The sequence below is a fragment of the Geotrypetes seraphini genome, chromosome 4 (assembly GCF_902459505.1).
Source record: "Geotrypetes seraphini chromosome 4, aGeoSer1.1, whole genome shotgun sequence".
NCBI lineage: Eukaryota > Metazoa > Chordata > Amphibia > Gymnophiona > Dermophiidae > Geotrypetes > Geotrypetes seraphini.
Window position 1 is genome coordinate 131,865,912 of NC_047087.1, and position 23,551 is coordinate 131,889,462.

Below are 23,551 nucleotides of genomic sequence, written 5' to 3' on the forward strand. Positions count from 1 at the left end.
TCTCTCTATGCCCTTCATGATCTTATAAGTCTCTATCATATCCCCTCTAAGTCTCCTCTTCTCCAGGGAAAAGAGACCCAGCTTCTCCAATCTCTCAGAATATGACAGGTTTTCCATACCTATTATCAGACGTGTTGCTCTCCTTTGAACCCTCTCGACTAATGCCATATCCTTCTTAAGATACGGCGACCAATATTGGACGCAGTACTCCAAATGCGGGCGCACCATCGCCCGATACAACGGCAGGATAACTTCTTTCGTTCTGGCTGTAATACCCTTTTTGATTATACCAAGCATTCTATTCGCTCTCTTAGCAGCCGCTGCACACTGTACCGACGGCTTCATTGTCATGTCCACCATTACCCCCAAGTCCCTTTCCTGGGTACTCTTATTCAATAACATCCCTCCCATTGTATAGTTGTACCTCGAGTTTCTGCTCCCCACATGTAATACTTTACATTTTTCAATGTTGAACTTCATCTGCCATTTCGCCGCCCATTCTTCTAATTTGTTCAAGTCCCTTTGCAACTTTTCGCAGTCCTCTGTAGTCCGAGCTCCATTAAATAGTTTGGTGTCGTCCGCAAATTTTATTATCTCGCACTTCGTTCCTGTTTCTAGATCATTTATGAAGATATTAAATAGCAGCGGCCCGAGCACCGAGCCCTGCGGGACACCACTCGTGACCCTCCTCCAGTCGGAGTAGTGACCCTTCACTCCTACCCTTTGTTTTCTACCCTCCAACCAGTTTCTGATCCATCTATGTACGTCTCCTTCCACCCCATGGTTCTTCAGTTTCCGGAGTAGACGTTCATGGGGCACCTTGTCAAAGGCTTTTTGGAAATCTAGATATATGATGTCTATGGGGTCTCCTTTGTCCATCCGTTTGTTGATCCCTTCGAAGAAGTGCAATAAATTCGTTAGGCACGATCTTCCCTTGCAGAAACCATGCTGGCTGGTTATCAGAAGTTCATTTTTTTCAAAATGTTGATCGATGTTTTCTTTTATCAGTGCTTCTGCCATTTTCCCTGGAACCGAAGTCAGGCTCACCGGCCTGTAGTTTCCCGGGTCACCTCTTGATCCCTTTTTAAAGATGGGCGTAACGTTGGCTATCTTCCAATCTTCCGGGATCTCGCCTGTTTTCAGGGATAAGTTGCAAATTTGCTGCAGTAGTTCCGCTATCTCCTCCTTTAATTCCTTCAGAACCCTTGGATGTATGCCATCCGGACCCGGGGATTTGTCAGTTTTTAGTTTTTCTATCTGCCTACGAACGTCCTCAAGGCTCACTTCTATGGATGTTAATTTTTCTGCCTGACTTCCGTTGAAGAATTGCTCAGGTTCCGGTATGTTGGACGTGTTTTCGTTTGTAAATACAGACGAGAAGAACATGTTAAGTCTTTCTGCCACTACCTTCTCCTCCTTCACCACTCCCTTCCTGTCTCCGTCGTCCAGCGGTCCCACTTCCTCTCTAGCCGGCTGCTTCCCTTTAACATATCTGAAGAATGGTTTGAAATTTCTTGCTTCCCTGGCTAGCCTCTCTTCATACTCTCTTTTGGCTTTCCGAACCTCACGGTGACATTCTTTTTGATGCTTCTTGTGCTCTTTCCAGCTCCCCTCAGTTTTGTCCTTTTTCCATTTCTTGAATGATTTTTTCTTATTGCCTATCGCTTCCTTCACTGTTTTGGTTATCCACGCCGGGTCTTTTGTTCGATTCTTTTTACACCCCTTCCTGAATCTGGGGATATACAGATTTTGCGCCTCGCTCACCATGTCCCTGAAGAAGGACCAGGCATGATTTACCGTTAGCCATGTTTTGGAAGTGTTAGGAGAGGCAAGGTGCAAGAGGGCAACAAGTGGTGGTGGTAATGGGGTGATTCACCTTCATGAGGGGTAGGCAGACATGCTGTTTGATGATGGGGAGAGGGAGAACAAGGATGGATGTAGTTGTGTGATTGGAGGATGTGTTGAAGTGATTGGAATAAGGTGATGCTATGGCAAAGCAGAGCTTGAAGTAGGTAATCCTTAATATGAAAAGTTTGAATTCTCTATTCAAGAGACAAATGGTGTATAAAGAAATTAAGAGGCTGAGAGTAGATGTATGCCTGGTACCCAAATTGTGGCGCCTGGTCATATAATTGCTCCCTTTATTTTTTTTTAAACAATAAGGAAGATGGGATCTGCTTAAAAACATGAAGGCCTGATTCAAATGAGGAAATCCAGATCTACCTTGTTCATCGCCAAATTCAGGGAACAGAATAAAGGAGGGATCAGGATAATCTTTTCTAGAGCTATAATGAGAAATTAGGAAGTCAGTAAGGGAGAGTAGTGGTGGAAGAGAGGGTGGAAAGGGAAGCCTATAATATTGTGATCTTTCACGCTCCAAAAGGGTCACAGGGATATTTCTCTAAGAAGATTGGGGAGCATTTTCAGGAATTAGATGAAGAAAAATTGATAATGGTGGGGACTTTAATATCACCTTGATTCCAGGGTTAGGCAGTGCCAGGCGCTATTCTATAATTTAAACTTCAGGTGGGGCAAGAAGGAAGGGGGATAAAAGCTATCTTAAAAAATTTAGGCATGCATTGGGAGAGGTAGATATATGGAGAATGCTGTATCATATGGAGCAAATAATACATTTTTCTCCACTCCCTATGGTACTCATTCATGAGTTCAAGTTTCAGGTTTATTCGGAACTTTCTATCCTGATTATCAAGCAAATATCTAAGCAGCGTACAATCTAAATTAAGGTAAAAATTGCAATTATTATAGTATGGGGGAGAGGGAAGTACTTAAGGGCCACTGTGTGGAACAGGTTCACACCAGTCAAAGTATGCTAGCCATTGTATGAGTGAATCAGTAAAAACAGAAATGTTTTTAGAACAATCTTAAATCTTTGTAGGGTTATTTGAAATCTGAATTTTTGTGATTTAACATATTCCTGAGTTCCAGATCTTGAACCAAAAGACAGAAGTCTTATAGTATCAAACAATTTCTCTGAAAGAAAGGAACTATGAGTTGGTTTTGTTGCAATGATCTAAGTGACCTGGGTGGACAATATGGAGTCAGATATCGTGAGAAGAATAAAGATTCATTGGAGTTCCTGATTTTGTATACCAAAAGAAGTATTTTATATGTAATACGATGTGGAATTGGTAGCTAATGGTCTTCCTTCAATAGCGGTGTAGTATGATCATATTTTCGATGCCCTATAATTAGTTTAATAGCAGCATTCCATTTTACTTAAAGATGTTTAAGTTTCTTGGCCTTGACACCTTTGTAGAAGACATTGCAATAGTCTAATTGATTGATCGTACCTTTCCCCGGCATGAAGTTGCTGCTGGCATTGGCATTGGCGCTGTCTTTGATGACACTTCTAGGACCCCAACCTAGGAAGTGACATCAGAGGGCGAGCTGACACCAACGTGGGCAGCATACTGCTCACACCAGAGAAGCTAGAAAGGGAAGGGGGTGCATGTGCGGAAGTGGGGGGCGGGGAGAGGCACCACTGCCTGGGCGTTGCTCACCTTTACTATGCCACTGTCCCTCATGCCTCTACTTTTGTCCTGGTGGGTAGTGGGGGGGGGGCAGAGGCATGACATTTTTAAAAATGGGACAGATATACACAACTTCTGTGCCCATAGAAAAAACTTGAAAAAAACATGTCAGATCTGTTGATAACTTTTTTTCAGGTCGGTATTACAATCTGATTATGGTGTGCAATGTTAGGCCATCAATCGGATGGCTGGTTTTAATATTAAAACCGGCCATCAATCGGATGGCTGATTTTAATATTAATGACTTTATTTTAATAGTAATGAGGTGTTTTACATGCCAAAATCAGAGAATGTACGACCGCACGAAGAACCACATGGTGAACCGTTTTGAGAATTGGGTCGGCAAATTATGTCGGTTGCTAAAACTAGGGGTGCTTGGCAAGGAGAGGAGCGAGCAAATGGGCAGAGAGGAGAAGTGCTGCCGCTCCCTCAGGAAGGCCCCCCGGGATGGACCATAACCCCCCTAAATACACCACTGAGGAGGGCTGCCCACTCCCTCCTGCCAACGTGAACCTCCACCCCCTCCCCTACACAGAGCCGAACTGCACCCCCTGCAGGACCCCCGTCCCCCTGCACTTTAAATAAAAATTGTCAGGAGGGATGCCCACTCCCTCCTGCCACTGTGAGCTCCCGCCCTCCCCCCCTCCGAACCTCCCCTGTACCTCTAAATTACAACGACAAAGCTGTTGGGTTTTTCTAGAAGAAGAAAAAAATTCATAGAAGTAAAAAACTTCTTGCACATTTGCACCAACACAATTAAATTATTTTGTGATATAGATGATAGAAGGGTTTTAAAGACCAATGATAATTTCATACAGTCTTGGCTATCGGCTTTAATGCTTGAGTTTAACAAGATGCTTGAGGTCTTTTTCCTCAACTATTGTAATTCTAATATGCAGAATATTTTCCTGATTGATTTTTGGGTATTTATGTAGTCACTTGGCAGTCACACAGAAACCTACTTATCTTGAATCATAGAATCATGAAAATGGACACTTGCAGAGAAGAGATGTGGCCTTGGAGTTTCAATAGTGCAGATTTCATCAGATTGTAACCATGAAGAGGATCTGACAAATAAACAGACATTCCTTGCTTGGAAATTAGAACTGCACCTATCTGTGTTAGTGTTTTAAGGTTTATCCTACAGGACCAGAACAATGAGAATCAGTAATATTTTCAGCAAGGTTATATATTAAAGCTCTGAAAGATTTCCCTTTCACTAAAGATATAGCTATAGCTAGGAAAACAACTGCTTAAAACTAGACCATTCTTTTGAACTTGCTGCTCTGAGAAGCAACAGCCCAGTCCTGAGAAGACCTCTCTGTGGGATCCCCAGGCTCTGTACATATCTCATTCATTTATCTCCTTCACATACTTACAGATGAACATGGCTTCATCTGTATCTTCTTCCGCCATCTCCATGAATCTGCCAAAAAAAAAAAAAAAAGAGTAAGAGCAAATCACACCAAACACTCTTGCACTGGGCCCAGAGAAGAAGTGTGTGGTGTGGTGGTTGAAGCTACAGCCTGGGGTTGTGGGTTCAAATCCCACACTGCTCCTTGTGACCCTGGGCAAGTCACTTAATCCTCCATAGCCCCAGGTACGTTAGATAGATTGTAAGCCCACCGGGACAGACAGGGAAAATGCTTGAGTACCTGATTGTAAAACTGCTTAGATAACCTTGATAGGCGGTATATAAAAATCCTAATAAACTTGAAACTTAAACTTGTGCTGAAAGAGGTAACAGACTGGCTCTCTACCCAACTACCCTGTGGCAGTCTGAGTATGACTAATCTAATATAATAAAACGCTAGCCGCGCATGCGCACTCCCATCTGCGTGTTCCGTTTTCCGTAGGGCACTGCAGGTAGGAAAGCGCATGCACGCAAAGCTCTCTCTACCCCGCGGTGGCTTTCGGTGGCCCGAGGCGGATGTTGGCCACGGTGGCTGTTGGCGGTTGCAGGCCGCCACGGCCGAACCTGGACGGCATTTAAAAAACAGGCAAGTTTTTAAAGTCCGTATGCAGGCGGCATATTTCACGGCCGATGGCTTTTCAACCCCCCCCCCCCCCCCGCACCGCCGCCACTGTACCTTTTTAAACCCTCTACCCCCCCCCCCCCAGCTTTGTGGTTAAGGCCTGGCTTCTTCAGGCAGCAGCAGCGTTTAAAATTCGCTTTCTTCTTTGGCGGGTCCTGCCTACTTCATGTTTTCATGAAGACAGGACCCGCCAGAGAGGAAGACCTGAAGCCAGCAACAGCAATTAATTATAAATGCCGCTGCTGCATCTGCCCGATGAAGTTGAAGGAGGAAAGGGAGCAGATGGGGAGAGAATAGTAGGGCATGGAGATAAGGAGGAAGGTATGGGGGGGAGGAAAATGCTGCACAGGGAAGTGGGGTGGGAGGGAAATGCTGCAGCACAGGGAAATGGAGGGGCAGAAAAAGGAAGGGAGGCATACTGCTGGGCAGGGGGAGCAGGAAAAAGGGGTTGATGGACAGGGGAAGAGGTGCTGATGGACAGCGGGGGGCAGAAAAATGAAGGGAGGCCTACTGTTGGACAGGGGAAGCAGGAAGGAGATGATGATGGACAGGGGGGAGGTAAAACAAAGGGAGAAGGGCTGCTGCTGGATAAGGTGAGCAGTGATGGGGTGGTGGAGGACACAGGGGAGGTAAAAGGAAGGGAGAATGGACAGGGGGAGCAGGCAAGGGGTGGTGGTGGACAGCCAAGGAAAAAAAAAAAAAAAAGAAAGACAAAAATACAGAAAGCAGCTAAGGAGAGAGAAAAAAAAATAAAGACAGACACACACACATATATTCTAGCACCCGTTAATGTAACGGGCTATAAGACTAGTAGTATAATACACTTCTTAAAAACATAAGAATAGCCATACTGGGTCAGACCAATGATCCATCTAGCCCAGTATCCTGTTTCCAACAGTGGCTAATCCAGGTCACAAGCACCTGGCAGAAACCCATTGCTTTTAGGAACTAACTTTTCATAAAAAGATCAAACCTTGGCTGTTTTGTCTGGCATTTCCAATGAGTTAAGCTTTAGTAACTTAATGAACTATAAAACAGATTTTCTTTAATAATAATAATAACTTTATTCTTCTATACCGCCATAATCAGATGACTTCTAGGCCAGTGTTCTTCAACCTTTTTACACCCATGGACCGGCAGAAATAAAAGAATTATTTTGTGGACCGGCAAACTACTAGGACTAAAATTTTAAAACCCTGTTTACGCCCCATCTCCACGAGCTCGGTCCCCGCAAACCATCTGACCCCATCTGCACAAGCCGCAATTATGATTTTATATTGAACATAATTTATTAAAGTATAAAAAGAAACAATATTCTGAACAATTGTGATTTTATAAATACAAATATACAGAACACGGACCAACAAAACCACTGTCTCCCCTCCCCTTCACATATATCCCCTCTACTATCAAGAAAACTGAACAAGCCAAGTTATTATAGAATGCTACATAGAAATATCATGCTAACAGAATACTGCAGTCCCCAGTTATGTCTAGCAGGATATATATTTCAAATCTGATATATTCTAATGACAAAATAGAAATAAAATTATTTTTTTCTACCTTTTGTTGTCTCTGGTTTCTGCTTTCATCTTCTTTTCACTCTTTTCCTTCCAGCATCTGCCTGTTCCATCCAATGTCTGCCCTCTCCCCCTTCCATATGTATCTGACTTCTTTCTATGCCCGTCTTCCCTGTCCATCCAGCCTGTTCCTCCTCTCTCCTTTTTACATCATTCATTCCAGCTTCACTGCCTTCTTCATTTTTATCTCTCCTACACCAGATCTAGCATCTTTATCCCTCTCTCATTTCTCTGCTGACCCCCTTTCCAGCATCAATGTCTCTCTACTTTCTCATTCCTCTCTCTCTCCTTTCCCTCCTCTCCATTCCACCCTGACCCCTTCCCTTCCTGTAATCTCCCTGCCAGCTGTTTCCTTCCTTTTTTCTTTCTCCCTTCCCTCCTTCCTTTTTTTCCTTCTCCCTACCCTCCTCCCTCTGTCCAACATTAACTCTCTTCCCATCCCTTTCCCTCCTCTCCTCCCAGCAGCATCTCTCCTTCTAACTCCCTTCAAGTCCAGTAACAGCTCTCCCTTTATCCAGCAGCTTCCCAGCCTCCTACAGTGGCTTCCTCCCCTTCCAGCAGCTCTCAGTACTTGCCTGCAGGAAGTTGCCGGTAAATCACTGCCCTGGCAAGTAGGAGAGTTGGTGGGAGGGGAGACAGCCACTGTTAAGGCTCCCCAGGATCTTGCTCGCACACGCTGACCATCTCCCTCCACCTGCACCTGAATATGCAGCTCTCTCCGTTCTACTCGCAACTTCCCCGCGGCCTTCTTCAGCAACTCGGCAGGGGCGGCGATCAAGACAAGCTGCCGACGTCGGGACCTTCACTCTCTGAGTCCCGCCTATTTTGTTTCAACTTCCTGTTTCCGAACAGGCGAGACTCACAGAGGGAAGGCCCCGATGTTGGCAGCCTGTCTTGATCGCCTGAGACTGGGAGGAACCGCAGTCGGCAGGAAATTTAACTGCCGACTTGATCTCACTGGCCCTGTGCGGACTAGCAGAAATTTTCTGCGGACCGACACCGGTCCGCGGACCGGCACCGGTCCGCGGACCGGCAGTTGAAGAACTGTGTTCTAGGCGGTTCACACTGAAAATAGCTGGACAATCAGCCAATTACAATATGCAAATTATTAAAATACAACATTTTACACAAGAGTGGACATAATAGCAGTATTAGATTTAGTGAAACTTCTGTTTAGGAGATAAATCTATTAAACAATGCAGTTTTTATTTCTTTCCTAAGGCGCCGTAGGTCAGTCTAGCCCTATTAATGTAGTTGCCTAACCAAAATTGCTGTTTACCTGCTTGGTACATAAGAGTCCTATCCAAAAAGGATTTGTATTTACAGCCAGTAATGCTTGGGTATGCAAATGGATTACAGTTTCTGGTTATCCTTATATATTTCGTGTTATATAGTTAGGACTATATAACACGAAATGGGATAGAAGGTAGGTGGGAGCTAGTCCCCAAACCAGCTTGAAACAAACGCAAGAAAACTTAAACATTATTTGTGCCTCCATTGGTAACCAATGCAGCAGTCTGTAGTAAGGACTAACATGGTCACTTTTTTCCAATCCAAATATCAAGCGGACAGCCGGGTTCTGAACAATTCTTAATTTCTTCACTGTTTATTTTAGGTATGCCCAAATAGACGATGTTACAGTAGTCTAATATAGATAAGATTGCACCAGTAATCTAAATGGTCTTTAATTTCCATAGTGTAAAAAAGAACTTCTTTACCACTATATTCGTGTGTTCTACCATAGTCAAATGTGTGTCTAATGTGACTCCTAGTATTTTTATCGTTTTAGAAATCGGGTAATCACAATCTTTTAGTTGTAACGTTGTTCTGGTAATTTTATCTGTTGGGCTTGCTAAGAAAACTTTTGTCTTTTCTGTATTCAATCCATGGAATGGTATTCAGTCCGTGGAATGGTAATTTAGGTTCAATAACTGAAGATATAAACACATCACATTGATTTAGTGCTCATAGTGAGTTTTAGGATATTGTATTGGTAGGTTATAAATATTTAATATACAATTTAAAAAACTAAACATAAAAACAGATTCATTAACCTTTATAAGGAAGTATAATATAGTTTTGTTTTATCATTTGGTTTTAAGTTGAGATATGAATTCTGGTTTGCTCACTCTGCTTTGTGCTGTTTTTTTTTTAGAAATTACTGAAGTTGATTATATTTTATACTCATGTTCTTATAAGACTATGATTTGTCTTAGTTAATGGTTTTTGAAATGTTCCTTTTATTTCTAATGCTTTAATATTAGTGTTATTAGTTGATTGTCTTATTTGTTTTATTTTAGTGATTGTCTTTTACTCTGATGGATGCAATCTGTGAGTGAAATACAACTGTGTTGGGTATTTTAATAAACATTAAAAAAAATTTTTTTTAATGAACTAGAGTTTCTGCTCTTTTGTTTTATACTGCCGATTCAACCATTATGGGATAGATGAACTGGTCAAACTGTGCAGTGTTTTATTATTTAGTGAATGGTTTGAATAATGTGGGCTTTGGGGAGTGGTAAAATGTGTAGTCAAACCATACTAAATATATAAATAACATAAAAACATTTCAAAAGATTTGGATAATAATGAGAACATGTCACCTGGGACAGGATAATGATCCTTTACACTAGAGGACAGGGAGACAGAATGGGGAAAGCAATGGGGAGGTAATTCTGTAAGTGGGTGCTAACATTCACATGCTGAAAGCAATGGAAGTAAAACCTGGATGGCTCAATCCATCCTCCTTCTTCTGGAGCCATATGTTTAACCCTATGTATGGAGATCTTTTAACTGCATGTTACTTAACCTAGGCACCTTTTGTAAAGAATAATGCATAGCATATCTATTTACTTGGGCCAGAGAAACTTTCTTAAATTTACTTAACAATTCTTTATATTGTTTCTTTAAGATGTTTCTTACATGTATTTTAAAACCAACTAAACTTAAATTAAATAATGTGTTGTGAGCTCAGAAAACATGAAGGTGCCCATTTGGTATGTCATTCAAGGCAACCATATTCTCTATCATCTCACAGTGGAATTTCCTACAAAGTGCTTCTTGAGATATCCAAGAAATTCAAAATTGTAAATTCACTTATCTTATTGGTTGTTGATGCCAGCTTGATGAGTTAATCCATTCTTCTCTTGGATGCCTTGGAAACCTCAAAATGTTACACTACCTTAACAAAAGGTGCACCTAGTCCAAACAATATTAATAAAAACAATCCCAACATTGATCCATGTTTCACCACTGAATGACTTCTTCAGAAGAACATGTCGAGACCTCACCCCAGAGTGAATATAAATTTTGACTGGGTGCACCTTTTGTCAGGACAAAAAAATATATAAGAACATCTTAAAGAAACAATATAAGGAACAGTTAAATAAATTTGAGAAAGATTCACTGGCCCAAGTAAATAGATACACTATGCATTATTCTATTAAAAAAGGTTGTAACATGCAGTTGGAAGATGAGCATATACATGGGTGGTATTTCAGAGGAAGTAGGGTATACAGTAACACATCTAAATAACAAAATACTACAATTTATGTGAGTGTTTCTGCAATTTAGGCATAGCAATGTTAACTTACCTGTAACTGGTTTTATACAGGGTCAGCAGGCAGATATTCTCATAGATCGGTGACATCATCCATGGAGCCTGGTATGAACAGTCTAAAAGTGTAGTATAACTAACTCTTCAGAAGTCTCGAGACAGCCCGTACCAAGCATTTGCAAGTGCCTTCCCACCTGATGTTGACTCGCGAGACCGTCAGTTCAGTAAAAAAGCTGAAAAGCCAACTCGGGGAGGTGGGAGGGTTGTGAGAATATCTGCCAGCTATCCCTGGATAACACCTGTTAAAGGTAAGTAACTGTGCTTTATCTCAGGACTATCAGATAGCATATTCTCACAGATGGGACTCCCTAGCTATGAAGGATGGGATGGTGAGCGTTGGCTATGAATTAAAGAAGAAGATACAGAGTTTTTATGTTTTGTTTTTAACTATTTGGCCAAACCAACAATCCTGTTTGGAATAAGGCTCCAGACAAAATGGAGTGAATATTTATTTATTTATTCAATTTTCTATACCGTTCTCCCAGGAGAGCTCAGAACGGTTTACATGAGTTTATTCAGGTACTCAAGCATTTTTCCCTGTCTGTCCCAGTGGGCTCACAATCTATCTAGTGTACCTGGGGCAATATGTAGAGAGGACTTAAGAATCTGCTTCAGAAGATGCCACAAAGAGAATGAAATGGAGTAATTATTAATGTTGGTATCTCTACTAAAGCATGTGTTGGCGCACTCATGTCCGGTAGGAGACCAGCTGGAGCACTGGAACAAAATATGGAGAGCATTGACCGAGGGGAGATCTACTTAATGGACAATGAAGATCCCAGACTGTTGAGATGGAAGAGAAGTAGTAGACGTGGTGCTGTGTGAACAAGGCACAGCTCAATGTAGGCCTGAAGCCAAGGCAGGTTCACAATGCAAATTAATAAAATACATCGGACCCAGGAGGATAATGTAGCTTGAGGGAAGAAGTTCAGTGCCATTATAACGAGAATGAGGAGAATATGGGAGGGTACTCCTCGTAAAGAGTGGAGAGTCTTGAAAAGAACTGTATTTTGAAAAAGGAAGAGAAAAATTGAGTAAGTATTAGAAAATACATATCTCCAGTCTTCCAGCCCACAGGAAATATTTGCGTTAGTACACTGATACACATCAGCACCAAAGCACACAGTACACAGAAGAGAATCTAATGGAAAAAAAATGTACCGCTAAAGTACCATGCTTTAGAGAGAAAGGTAGATGTGGCAGAAAAGTGAAATTTCACCATGGAAGAAGATTACCGGTAGGTAAGAAGTAATTGGAGAAAGGTGGAAAGGAGATTGAGACATTCTGAAGTAAGAATGGTATGGACAGATATCCAGATAGAAGGTGTTCCTAGGTAGCTATACAGAACCAATAGAAGGGAAGATAGGTCAGTTCTGGTATTGTTGAATGATGTCTTTCCAAATGTGGAATGTAATCACAATTAAATTCAGCATTATTGACTAATATCATAATTGACTGTGGAGAAGTCCAGTTTGTTAGACAATAGTGGCAGAGAAATTGTGTCCACTTGAAATGAGAGAAGTATGATATGAAGGGTTGATGAAGAAGGAAGGATACGCATGTAGGAACTGGATTTCCAGCTGGAAGGCTGCGATAAAGAAAAGATGAGGATAGTGCAGACTAGGATATTGTCAGCCTTAGTATTTTTGGTTGGCCTCACCAATGTCAGCTTAATCAGTGCTTAAAGGAAACAAAAGAACTTGCAGTGAAGAGGTGCTAAGATGTGTTAATGTCTGGGGCTTAAGATGGACAGCTTAAGATATACAATAAGTCCAGGTACACAGATAGCTAAGATTAATCAGAAACCATTGTCAGAGGCATACTGTAACTTACATTTTACTCCAGTCTGTAATGGACAGGTTCTCCCTCTATTCTTCTCCAGTCTCTCACACTTCACTCATCTTCCTTATCAATGAAACTAACCATTGTTTCAAACAGTTTACAAAAGATAGGGGTACTTAAATTCAATAGATTCTATTGAAGTTCAATAGATTCTATTTTTTAGAATAAGACTCCAGTCTATAAAAGCCCCCTCTCTACATCTCTCTCCCTGGAACATCACCTCTCTCTTCTCTGTCTTTTCCTCTAGACTCTGTAAGGCAGGGAAACTGCCTTTTCTCTCTCCTTAATTGTAATCTTTATGAATCTTGCTTTTCTGTAATATTAAGCTTATTTCTGCACAATATATATATTATTTATGCAAGCATGCTTAGTGATCCTTTGTCAGTAATTTTACTTCCTACTGAATCTTCAATGAGGGTATTGAACCCGGGAACTAGCGGATTGTAAGGCCGCCTCAACATTACCCCTCCAAACCTTACATTTGGGGTGGGGGGAGGCTAAACCTTACATTTAGGGGGCTTGTCTCCGTTCCTCATGAAGATTTTCATCTGGGTAAGTAGAATTCAATTTTCTTGTATGCACTGTGCAATAGGATTATTGGCTGCATAAGACAAGGTGAGAGATGGTATTTTACACTCAAAAGTCCTTGTACAGTTTTGATTGATGATTGGGTATAGACCAGTGGTCTCAAACTCAAACCCTTTGCAGGGCCGCATTTTGGATTTGTAGGTATTTGGAGGGCCGCAGAAAAAATAGTTAATGTCTTATTAAAGAAATGACAACTTTGCACGAGGTAAAATTCGTTATAGTTTTTCACTTTCTGCATGTTGCACTGCTTTCAGCTGTGTATAGCTAAAATTATCAGAAGCAATTAAGGAAAGATTTATAAACTATAGAGTTTTATGGTGACGAGACAAACGAGCATCGACAATTCAGCGCAAGACTTCAGCGTGCCACAGGAAAACCTTCTTTTAAAGGGATCCGATGGGGGGGTCTGGGGGAATCCCCCACTCTACTTAAAAGAGATCACGCTGCCTCGCACTGCCGTGTTGGGGGAGTGTACGGAGTGTAACCCCCCACATTATACTGAAAACTTAACTTTTTTCCCTAAAAAATAGGGAAAAAGTTAAATTTTCAGTATAATGTGGGGTTACAACCCCCTAACCCCCCCCCCCCAACGCCAGCGCGATCCCTATTAAGTAAAGTGGGGGGTTCCCTACCTACACCCCCCGTCGGAGCCCTTTAAAAGAAGGTTTTCCTGCGACGCGCTGAAGTCTTGCGCTGAATTGTCGGCACTTGTTTGTCGGCGCGCGTTTGTCTCGTGCGCTTAAGACTATGAACCGTACAGATGCAGGAAAGCACTTTTGTGAGGTTACAGCAGTGAGGCAGGCAATGTTCCAGAACAATGGTAACATACCGAGGGCCTCAAAATAGTACCTGGCGGGCCGCATGTGGCCCCCGGGCCGCGAGTTTGAGACCACTAGTATACAGAGTGAGATAGGAATCGAAAGACCTTCTGGAACCCTTAAATTGTTTTAGACTGGATGACACATTTGTGAAAAGTTCCAGTAATATTTTGGGTTTTATATATATATATATTTTTAATATATGTTTATTAACAGTGAAGCAACACATACAGTCAGGTGGCAACAACGCCAGCGCATACAAGCAGATATCAAAAATCGGTGGAGTTTGCACAGACTTCGGGTGGGGATTTTTCCTGTATTTCCTGTTAACGGATTTCTTCAGAATTTTGGGTTTTATATTTGGTGAGATTTTACTATCAAAAGTCTTTGTAGTTTTACCTGTGCCAGTTTGCATTTTATGATTTGCTATTATAGGCTTGTTAGAGTGTGTTGCATTTAAGACAATTTGGTTAAATATTTGAGCTGCTCTGAAGAAAAGCATGGTCCAAAGTTAAAGCACTCAATTAAGACATGCCACATCTGTACTAATAACTTTTACTTTGTGCTTTTAATTCTATTTCTTGTCAGTCTCTGCCCTGGTGAAAGGCCCAGTGCAGACTGGACTGGAACTGGCAGCTGGCATCTATGTTATTCTAACAAACTTCTTATATTTTTTCCTGCTAACCTTCTGCCTGCAAATTTTAGGTAGTAACCTTTGCATTTAAAGTGTGCGCATAAGTGTATTCTTTATGCCAGTGACTCTTGTCTAACACGCTTTACCTCATTTTTCTACCTATTACTAAAGTCTCCCTCCTTCATAAGTAGGAGTATTTCAATCTCAAAGGCTACACACAGACAGGGACATATAGAAGACCATATAAACATATGAGCAAGGCTCACGAACCAAGGCAGACTTCTAAATCCTCAAATATGGACGCTTTTGATTTTCAAGAACTCAAAGATATTGTACAGAAATATTTTGACAGGAAGTGCGGCCCATATGAGGGTGATTTTCCAAAACACACATGGTACGATATTCAGAAACAAATAGTTAATCATTCTCAGGAGTTTATAAAGAAAACAAATAAATGAAAGTGTCTTTTCATTCAAGGCCTATGTAGGGGAATTATTAGTATCAGACAAAAAAATACTGACTTGAACACTCAGTGCCATCAATTGTCCAAAGACTTAGATGAGGCACAAATTAATATATCCATGCTAAGAACCCAAATTGTTCAAGCTACAAATTCCTTTTTAGCTGTAAATGAACAATTAGAAGAGGCTAAGGCAGAATTAAAGTATTTAAAGTCAAAATGTGCCTCACAGGGACAGGTTAATACTGTCTCCTCACAGATTTTGCCTTCGGCATCAGTGCCACGTTCACCATATAATCCATGTAGTCAATTTATAGAGAACAGAACACAGTTTTTATAGCAGGCCAGAGAAAACGTAGAACAGGAGGAAGAACTGACAAACAAAGATGAGGAAAATGCATTACCATGCCAGAGCAATACCATTAGTGCCCCCTATAAGTGACACAACACCAGTAACAGTAGTGCTGCAGGGACATTGAAATAATAGTGCAGAAAGTGGCCCCTATGCCTTTTAACATAAATGAATGGTGCAAATGGGCTACTGATATACTGATTCACTAGGGTCTAGGGAAATACAAAAGGAACAATGCAGATTTTGATAACTGGGTCCACATTATTATAAATTTGGATCTCTTGCTCATCCATACCAATTTGTAAAGATGGGCATCAAACAATTATTTTGCTGCACCTCCCTGCAAGTACTTAGAACTCTTTCAACCCTGCCAAGTGATACACTACAGCAGTTTGCATATAGGGTGTGGGTAATACACGCTGTACTTAAAGAGCATGAACACTGGCCCAGTTTAGCACAGTTACTTACCGTAACAGGTGTTATCCAGGGACAGCAGGCAGATATTCTCTACATGTGGGTGACGTCACCAACGGAACCCCCTAGCGGACGTTTTCGCAAGCAGACTTGCTCGAAGACCTTCAGGCTTGCGACTGACCCACGCATGCATGCATGCACGCATGCCCCTCCCGCCCTGCCTAGGGCATGCTGTCTCCTCAACGTGTCCTCAGTTCAGACAGCAAGCAAAGAAGCCAACCACAGGAAGGTGGGTGGGTTGCGAGAATATCTGCCTGCTGTCCCTGGATAACACCTGTAAGTAACTGTGCTTTATCCCAGGACAAGCAGGCAGCATATTCTCTACTTGTGGGTGACCTCCAAGCTAACCAGAAAGGGATGGAGGGAGAGTTGGCAATTTAGGAGAATAGATGTTGCAAAACTGACTGGCCAAAGTGGCCGTCACACCTGGAAAAAGCATCCAGACAGTAGTGAGAGGTGAACGTATGAACCGAGGACCAAGTGGCAGCCTTACAGATTTCCTCAATGGGAGTGGAGCGAAGGAAAGCAACAGAAGCCGCCATCGCCCTGATCTTGTGGCCTGTGACTCGACCCGGCAGGGAGAGACCAGCCTGAGCATAAAAGAACGAAATACAAGCGGCCAATCAGTTAGAAATGGTCCGATTAGAGACAGAGCGACCCAAACGATTAGGATCGAAAGAAAGGAACAGCTAGAGAGCAGAACAATGAGGAGCGGTACGCTTCAAGTAGAAGGCCAGCGCACAAATTTCATAGAAATGGGAGAATTCGTTCACCAGGCGCTACAAAGCCAAGCAGAAACCGATAACGTGGAAGAAATGTGGTCGACTTTGAAAGCAACCATACAAGAAGCAACAAAAAGCTATGTTAAATCAGTAAGTAAATGGCGAAGGAACAAGAAAAAAAAAGCATTCATCTCTTACAAACAATCGGGGAAGCAGGACTCTAGAGCAGACTACCTGACCAAATCAAAAGCCGTCAAAACAGCAGTCAGGGAGGCTAAATTCCACATGGAGGAGTCTCTAGCAAAGAGCATCCAGAAGGGAGATAAATCCTTCTTCAGGTATATCAGTGATAGAAGAAAAAACTCAGGCGGGATTGTATGTCTTAGGAATCCAGACGGAGACTATGTGGAAAAGGATTCGGAAAAAGCCCAACTATTAAATGAATACTTCTGCTCAGTCTTCACCCGAGAAGCGCCGGGGCTCGGCCCTCAGCTACAGACAAAGGTTGGCTCAGTTGACCCGTTTAGTAACTTTGAGTTTACGTCCAGCAGTGTCTACGGTGAGCTGTCAAAGCTCAAGGTTAACATAGCAATGGGGCCGGACAACCTGCACCCCAGGGTGCTTAGGGAGCTGAGTGATGTCTTGGCGGAGCCACTGTCCGCGCTCTTCAACCTCTCCCTTAGTACAGGCAGCGTCCCGTTGGACTGGAGGACGGCTAACGTCATTCCACTCCACAAGAAAGGCTCAAAGATGGAGACAGCAAACTACAGACCAGTAAGTCTAACATCGATAGTGAGCAAACTAATGGAAACTCTAATCAAACACCAATTGGATAAGATCCTGGATGAGGAGAATCTACGGGATCCCCGACAACATGAATTTACTAAGGGGAGATCATGCCAATCCAACCTGATCAGCTTCTTTGACTGGGTGACGGGGAAGCTTGATATTGGGGAGTCCCTGGACATCGTGTACCTGGACTTTAGCAAAGCATTCGATAGCGTACCACACCGCAGGTTGCTGAGCAAGATGAGTTCTACAGGATTAGGTGACACATTGACGCAATGGGTTGGGAACTGGCTTGGAGGTAGGTTCCAAAGGGAGGTGGTGAACGGCACCCCCTCCGAAATGACGGAGGTGGTCAGTGGAGTGCCACAGGGCTTAGTCTTGTGCCCAATCCTATTCAACATCTTTATAAGAGACTTGGCAGAAGGGCTTCGAGGTAAAATAACATTATTCGCCGATGACGCCAAACTAAGTAATGTAGTGGGCAAATGCACAACAGACGAAGATTCAATGCCCGACAACATGATGCAAGACCTACTCCTACTGGAGCGATGGTCTAGGACATGGCAACTCAACTTCAATGCCAGAAAATGCAAAGTTATGCACCTGGGCAGATAAAATCCATGCAAGTCTTATACCCTTAATGGCGAGATCCTAGCAAAAACGGTAGCAGAACGAGACTTGGGGGTAATCGTCAGTGAGGACATGAAGTCTGCCAATCAAGTGGAGCAGGCTTCGTCCAAGGCAAGACAAATCATGGGCTGCATACGAAGGGGTTTCGTCAGTCGTAAGGCGGAAGTCATTATGCCATTGTATAGATCCATGGTGAGGCCCCACCTGGAATACTGTGTGCAATTCTGGAGGCCGCATTATCGCAAGGATGTGCTGAGACTGGAGTCGGTGCAGAGAATGGCCACCTGGATGGTCTCGGGACTCAAGGATCTTCCATACGAAGAACGGCATGACAAATTACAGCTATACTCGCTCGAGGAGCGCAGAGAGAGGGGAGACATGATCGAGACGTTCAAGTATCTTATGGGCCGCATCAAGGCGGAGGAAGATATCTTCTTTTTCAAGGGTCCCACGACAACAAGAGGGCATCCGTGGAAAATCAGGGGCGGGAAACTACGAGGTGACACCAGGAAATTATTTTTCACTGAAAGAGTGGTTGATCGCTGGAATAGTCTTCCACTACAGGTGACTGAGGCCAGCAGCATGCCTGATTTTAAGGCCAAATGGGATCGGCACATGGGATCTATTCACAGGGCAAAGGTAGGGGGGGACATTAGGGTGGGCAGACTAGATGGGCCGTGGCCCTTATCTGCCGTCTATTTCTATGTTTCTATGCTTAAAATCAAGAGAATGTAGAGCCACTTACCCAGGGTGAGAATGGGGCTTTGGAAAAAACACAGGAAGAACAATAGATTGGTTGATGTGAAAATCAGAAACAATCTTAGGCAAGAACTTAGGATGGGTACGGAGAACCACCTTATCGTGATGGAAGACAGTGAAAGGTGGGTCCACTACCAAGGCTTGAAGATCATTGACTTGACGGGCAGAAGCGAGAGCAATAAGAAACACAACTTTCCAAGTAAGATACTTTAAGTGAGCCCAAGCTAGCGGCTTGAACAGGGGTTTCATCAGTTGAGCAAGGACCACGTTAAGGTCCCAAACCACCGGAGGAGGTTTGAGGGGCAGATGAACGTGGAAAAGTCCTTTCATGAAGCGGGAAACTACAGGATGAACAGAGATAGGCTTCCCGTCAATCGGCTGATGAAAAGCAGCAATGGCACTAAGGTGGACTCGACCCAAAAGGACTTGAGCCCAGCGCCAGACAAGTGCAACAGATAATCCAGGACAGCTGACAAGGAGGCGGACAGCGGCTCCAGCTGCCGAGTAGCACACCAGGAAGAAAAGCAGGTCCACTTCTGATGATAACATTGGCGAGTGGACTCCTTCCGAGACACCTCCAGGACATCTAGCACAGGCTGGGAGAACTGAAACGAGGGCATTAAGTCTCGAGGAACCAAGCTGTTAAGTGCAGAGACTGGAGGTTGGGATGAAGCAGAGAACCCTGACTCTGCGTAAGCAGAGAAGGAAAAATAGGCAGAGGAAAAGGCTTCCTGGAACTGAGTTGCAACAGAAGGGAGAACCAAGGTCGTCGGGACCACCGAGGAGCTATCAGAATCATGGTGGCACACGAACACTTGAGCTTGACAAGAGTTTTCAGAATCAGAGGGAATGGAGGGAACGCATACAGGAACTCATTCGTCCAATCCAGAAGGAAGGCATCCACCTCGATCCTGAGAGGAATGTAAACCCTGGAGCAGAAGCGGGGCAGCTTGTGATTGAGGGGGGACATGAACAGATCGACGTTCGGAGTCCCCCAAAGAGCAAACACCTGACGCAGGGTCATAGAATGGAGGGACCATTTGTGAGGCTGCAGAAGATGACTCAACTTGTCTGCCAGACAGTTCCGCTAGCCCTGAATATAGACAGCTCGAATGAATATGTTGCGGCAGATGGCCCAATCCCAGAGCCGCATCACCTCCTGGCACAGGGACTTGGATCCCGTGCCCCCCTGTTTGTTGATATAATACATGGCGACCTGGTTGTCCGTACGATCTAACACCACCCGGTCGCGAAGTAGGTGACAAAAAGCTTTCAGAGCGATGAAAATCGCTCAAAACTCCAGAAGATTGATGTGACAAAGGCGGTCGGCACGGGACCAAAGACCCTGGGTGCGCAGACCGTCCAGATGAGCCCCCCAAGAATAGGTCGACGAGTCCGTTGTGAGGACCTTTTGCAGAGGAGCATGAAACAGAAAACCTCTGGAAAGATTTGAAGAGAGCATCCACCAACAGAGAGACCTCTTCAACAAAGGAGTCACAACAATGCGTCGGGAGAGAGAATCACGATCCTGGTTCCATTGGGATGCCAGAGTCCATTGAAGAACACGGAGGTGAAATCTGGCAAAAGGAGTCACATGAACCGTGGAGGCAATGTGACCTAGGAGGACCATCATGAGCTGAGCCGAGCTGATTGGGTCACCCTTCGGAACAAACGGATTAGGGCCTCTAGACGAGGGTGAGGCAAGAAGGAGCGGAGACGAATCATGTCCAGGACTGCTCCAATAAACTCGAGAGATTGGGTCGGGCAGAGGTGAGACTTGGGAAAGTTCACCTCGAAGCCGAGACTTTGAAGGAGCAAGATGGTCTGACTTGTCGCTTGCAGGACTTCATTGTGAGAAGACGCTTTGATTAACCAGTCGTCGAGGTAGGAAAACATCTGCAGGCCGCAGAGGCGCAGGGCCGCAGCTGCCACAACCAGACATTTCGTGAAAACCCTCGGAGAGGCCGCCAGGCTGAAGGGAAGAACACGATACTGGAGATGGAGATTCCCCACCCTGAATCTCAAATATCGGCGAGAGGCCGGGTGTATTGGAATGTGCGTGTACGCCTCCTTGAGGTCCAGTGAGCACAGCCTCGTCCAAGAGGGAATACAACGTGGGAAGAATGGGCATTCTGAATCGTTCCCGGACCAGAAACTCGTTCAGAGCACGGAGGTCGAGGATTGGATGCAGATCCCCCATCTTCTTGGGTATCAGAAAGTACCGGGAATAAAAAACGGAGTTCCACTGCTCCGGGGGAACCTCCTCAACCGCCCGAAGGTGAAGAAGAGCCTGAGTTTCCTATAGGAGGAGGGGAAGCTGAGACTGAGCAGAAGGAAACTCTCCTGGAGGCAAGTCCGGGGCTAAGCGACTGAAGTGGAGGGAGTACCCTTCCCGGATGATAGACAGGACCCAATTGTCAGTGGTAAGACTCTCCCACTGGATATAGAAATGATGGAGACGACCCCCGATGGGGAGGGGGGAAGGCTTCAGGAGGAAGGGAGCCCGAAGGCTCGGACTGGAATTGTCAAAAGGACGGCCAGGTCTTCGCCAGGGCCAGCGGCTGAGTCTTAGGTTGACGCTGCTGCTGCAGGGGCCATTTCGAAGGAGGCCTAGAGAAAGCAGGAGTAGATTTTTGTGGATACCACCGGAGAGGGATTTTATATTGGCGAGTCAGAGGGGCCTTAGGTTTAAGTTTCACCAGAGACACAAAGGACCGCTCGTGGTCCGAGAGGCGCTTCGTGGCCACCTCGATGGAATCATCGAAAACCTCATGACCCACACACGGGAGATTGTCAAGGCGATCCTGTAGATTCAGATCCATATCCACAATCCGGAGCCAAGCAAGGCGACGCATGGCGATCGCAAAAGTTGTAACTCTCGAGGACAATTCAAAGGCGTCGTAAGAGGCCTGAAACATGTACAGGCGGAGTTGGGAGAGGGTCTCCTCAAGGAGACAAAACTCCTTACGCCGAGGCTCTGGCATGACCTCCCGGAACGAGCGGAGGGCATTTATACAGAACCGGAGGTAGGACGTGAAGATGAAATAGTAGTTAAGGACACGGTTCGCCATCATCAAATTCTGATAAAGGCGGCGACCAAATTTGTCCATCGTATGGCTCTCCCTGCCCGGAGGGACGGCAGCGTAAACCTTCAAGGAGTTAGACTTCTTCAAGGAAGACTCAAACACCAAGGATTGGTGGGAAAGCTGAGCACTTTCAAACCCTTTAACCGGTATAGTCCGGTAACAGGACTCCAACTTGGAGGGAATAGCCGTGACAGCATATGGTGTTTCCAGGTTCCGGAGAAACGTCTGCCGGAGAACCTGATGCAACGGAAGGCGAAGCACCTCGCGAGGCATATTGTCAACTCCCATTTCCGCCAGGTATTCCTGGGTAAAGCGGGAGTCAGCCTGAAGATCCAAGTTCAATGCTCTGCCCGTGTCAGAGATGAAACGAGAAAAGGAGGAGGTCCGAGAAGAAGATTCATCCTCCGGGGGAGACTCCGACCGAGACCGGGGTGCAGCCAAGAAAGAGGGAGAAACTTCCCTGGAATAGTAAGCAGGAGCCTCAGAGTCCCGAGAAAGGGGAGACCAAAGAGGTTCGACTAAGGCGTGTAGGAGGCGTCGAGGAACGGCCCCGCGCCAGATGGACCAGGGAAGACCCCCAGGGTCTGAGGAAATTGCTGAGGAAGCCTCAGAGAAGACGGGGTATAGGGAAAATCCCCAACTGGCTTCGAAGCAGTCCCTTTAGAAGCCGGCAAGCGCCTTGATGGGGAACAAGCACTAGAGTACAATTCGAGGACAAGCATGTGTCTGGACAGTTTCGAGGTCGGAGACCTGACCCGACAGGGTGGGGAAGACCGGGGCCGTTTAGAAGAGGCGAGCCTCACTGCAGTAGCGGGGAAAAAAGTGGTCCCCAGTTTGGATCCCCGAAAAATCACCGGTGACTCAGGAGAGGAAGACTCGCTCGAGGGAATCTGACGAGTCTTACGGTTGAGGCCAAGAGAGATGAGGGGGAAGCTCAGGCTGATCAGACCGCGACTGGGTCGAGACCAAAATCAAAGGCGTCAAAGTAGGGACTAATTGGCTTACCACCGAGGAAAACTGTGTGGTAATAATAGCCTTAAACATGTCCTCGAACATAGGCAACGAGACCAAAGGTAGGTGGGTTGGAGGTGCAGCAGTGCGCTCCTTCAGGGGCGACCTCGAGGAAGAGTATTCCCTACGTGAGGAGGCACGCTTAGATTGATGTCTCGAAGACGCCGACGAGGCGGCGCTAACATGAGACTCCGAGATAGGCTTCTTCGCTGGCATGCCTGAGGAGGGAAGAGGAGACTTACCCGAAGCCGGAGTAGCAGGAGGGGCTGAGGCTGACGGAGCCTTCAAGGCTGACGGGGACTTCGAGACCGAGGCACCCAACGAAGGCATCGAGGCCGAGCTCAAGGCCAGTCCCGCAGGATCCATGGGGCCAAAGAGTTGGAGAATCTTGGCCATCCGTCTACGAAGAGCCCGCGGTTGTAAAGTTGCACAACGGGGACACGACTCAGCGCGGTGCTCTGCACCTAGGCACTCCACACACCAACGATGAGGGTCGGTGATGGAGATAACCCGGTTGCACTTAGTGCAGTTTTTAAATCCAGAACGAGGCCGGGACATAAGAAAAAAGAGAGCCGTGGCCCCAGGCAGCCAAAGGAAGACCAG

At 44.9% G+C, this 23,551-nt stretch overlaps 1 protein-coding gene across 1 annotated transcript in view; it reads right to left on the reverse strand.

The window, feature by feature from the left end:
- Positions 1 to 23,551, reverse strand: part of PRDM15 (PR/SET domain 15) — a 354,917-nt gene that overhangs the window by 245,872 nt on the left and 85,494 nt on the right. The window contains exon 2 of the mRNA XM_033942187.1: positions 4,931 to 4,977. Within this exon, the coding sequence (XP_033798078.1) occupies positions 4,931 to 4,973 (43 nt within the window). The 5' untranslated portion in view covers positions 4,974 to 4,977. The remainder of the gene's footprint in view (positions 1 to 4,930; positions 4,978 to 23,551) is intronic.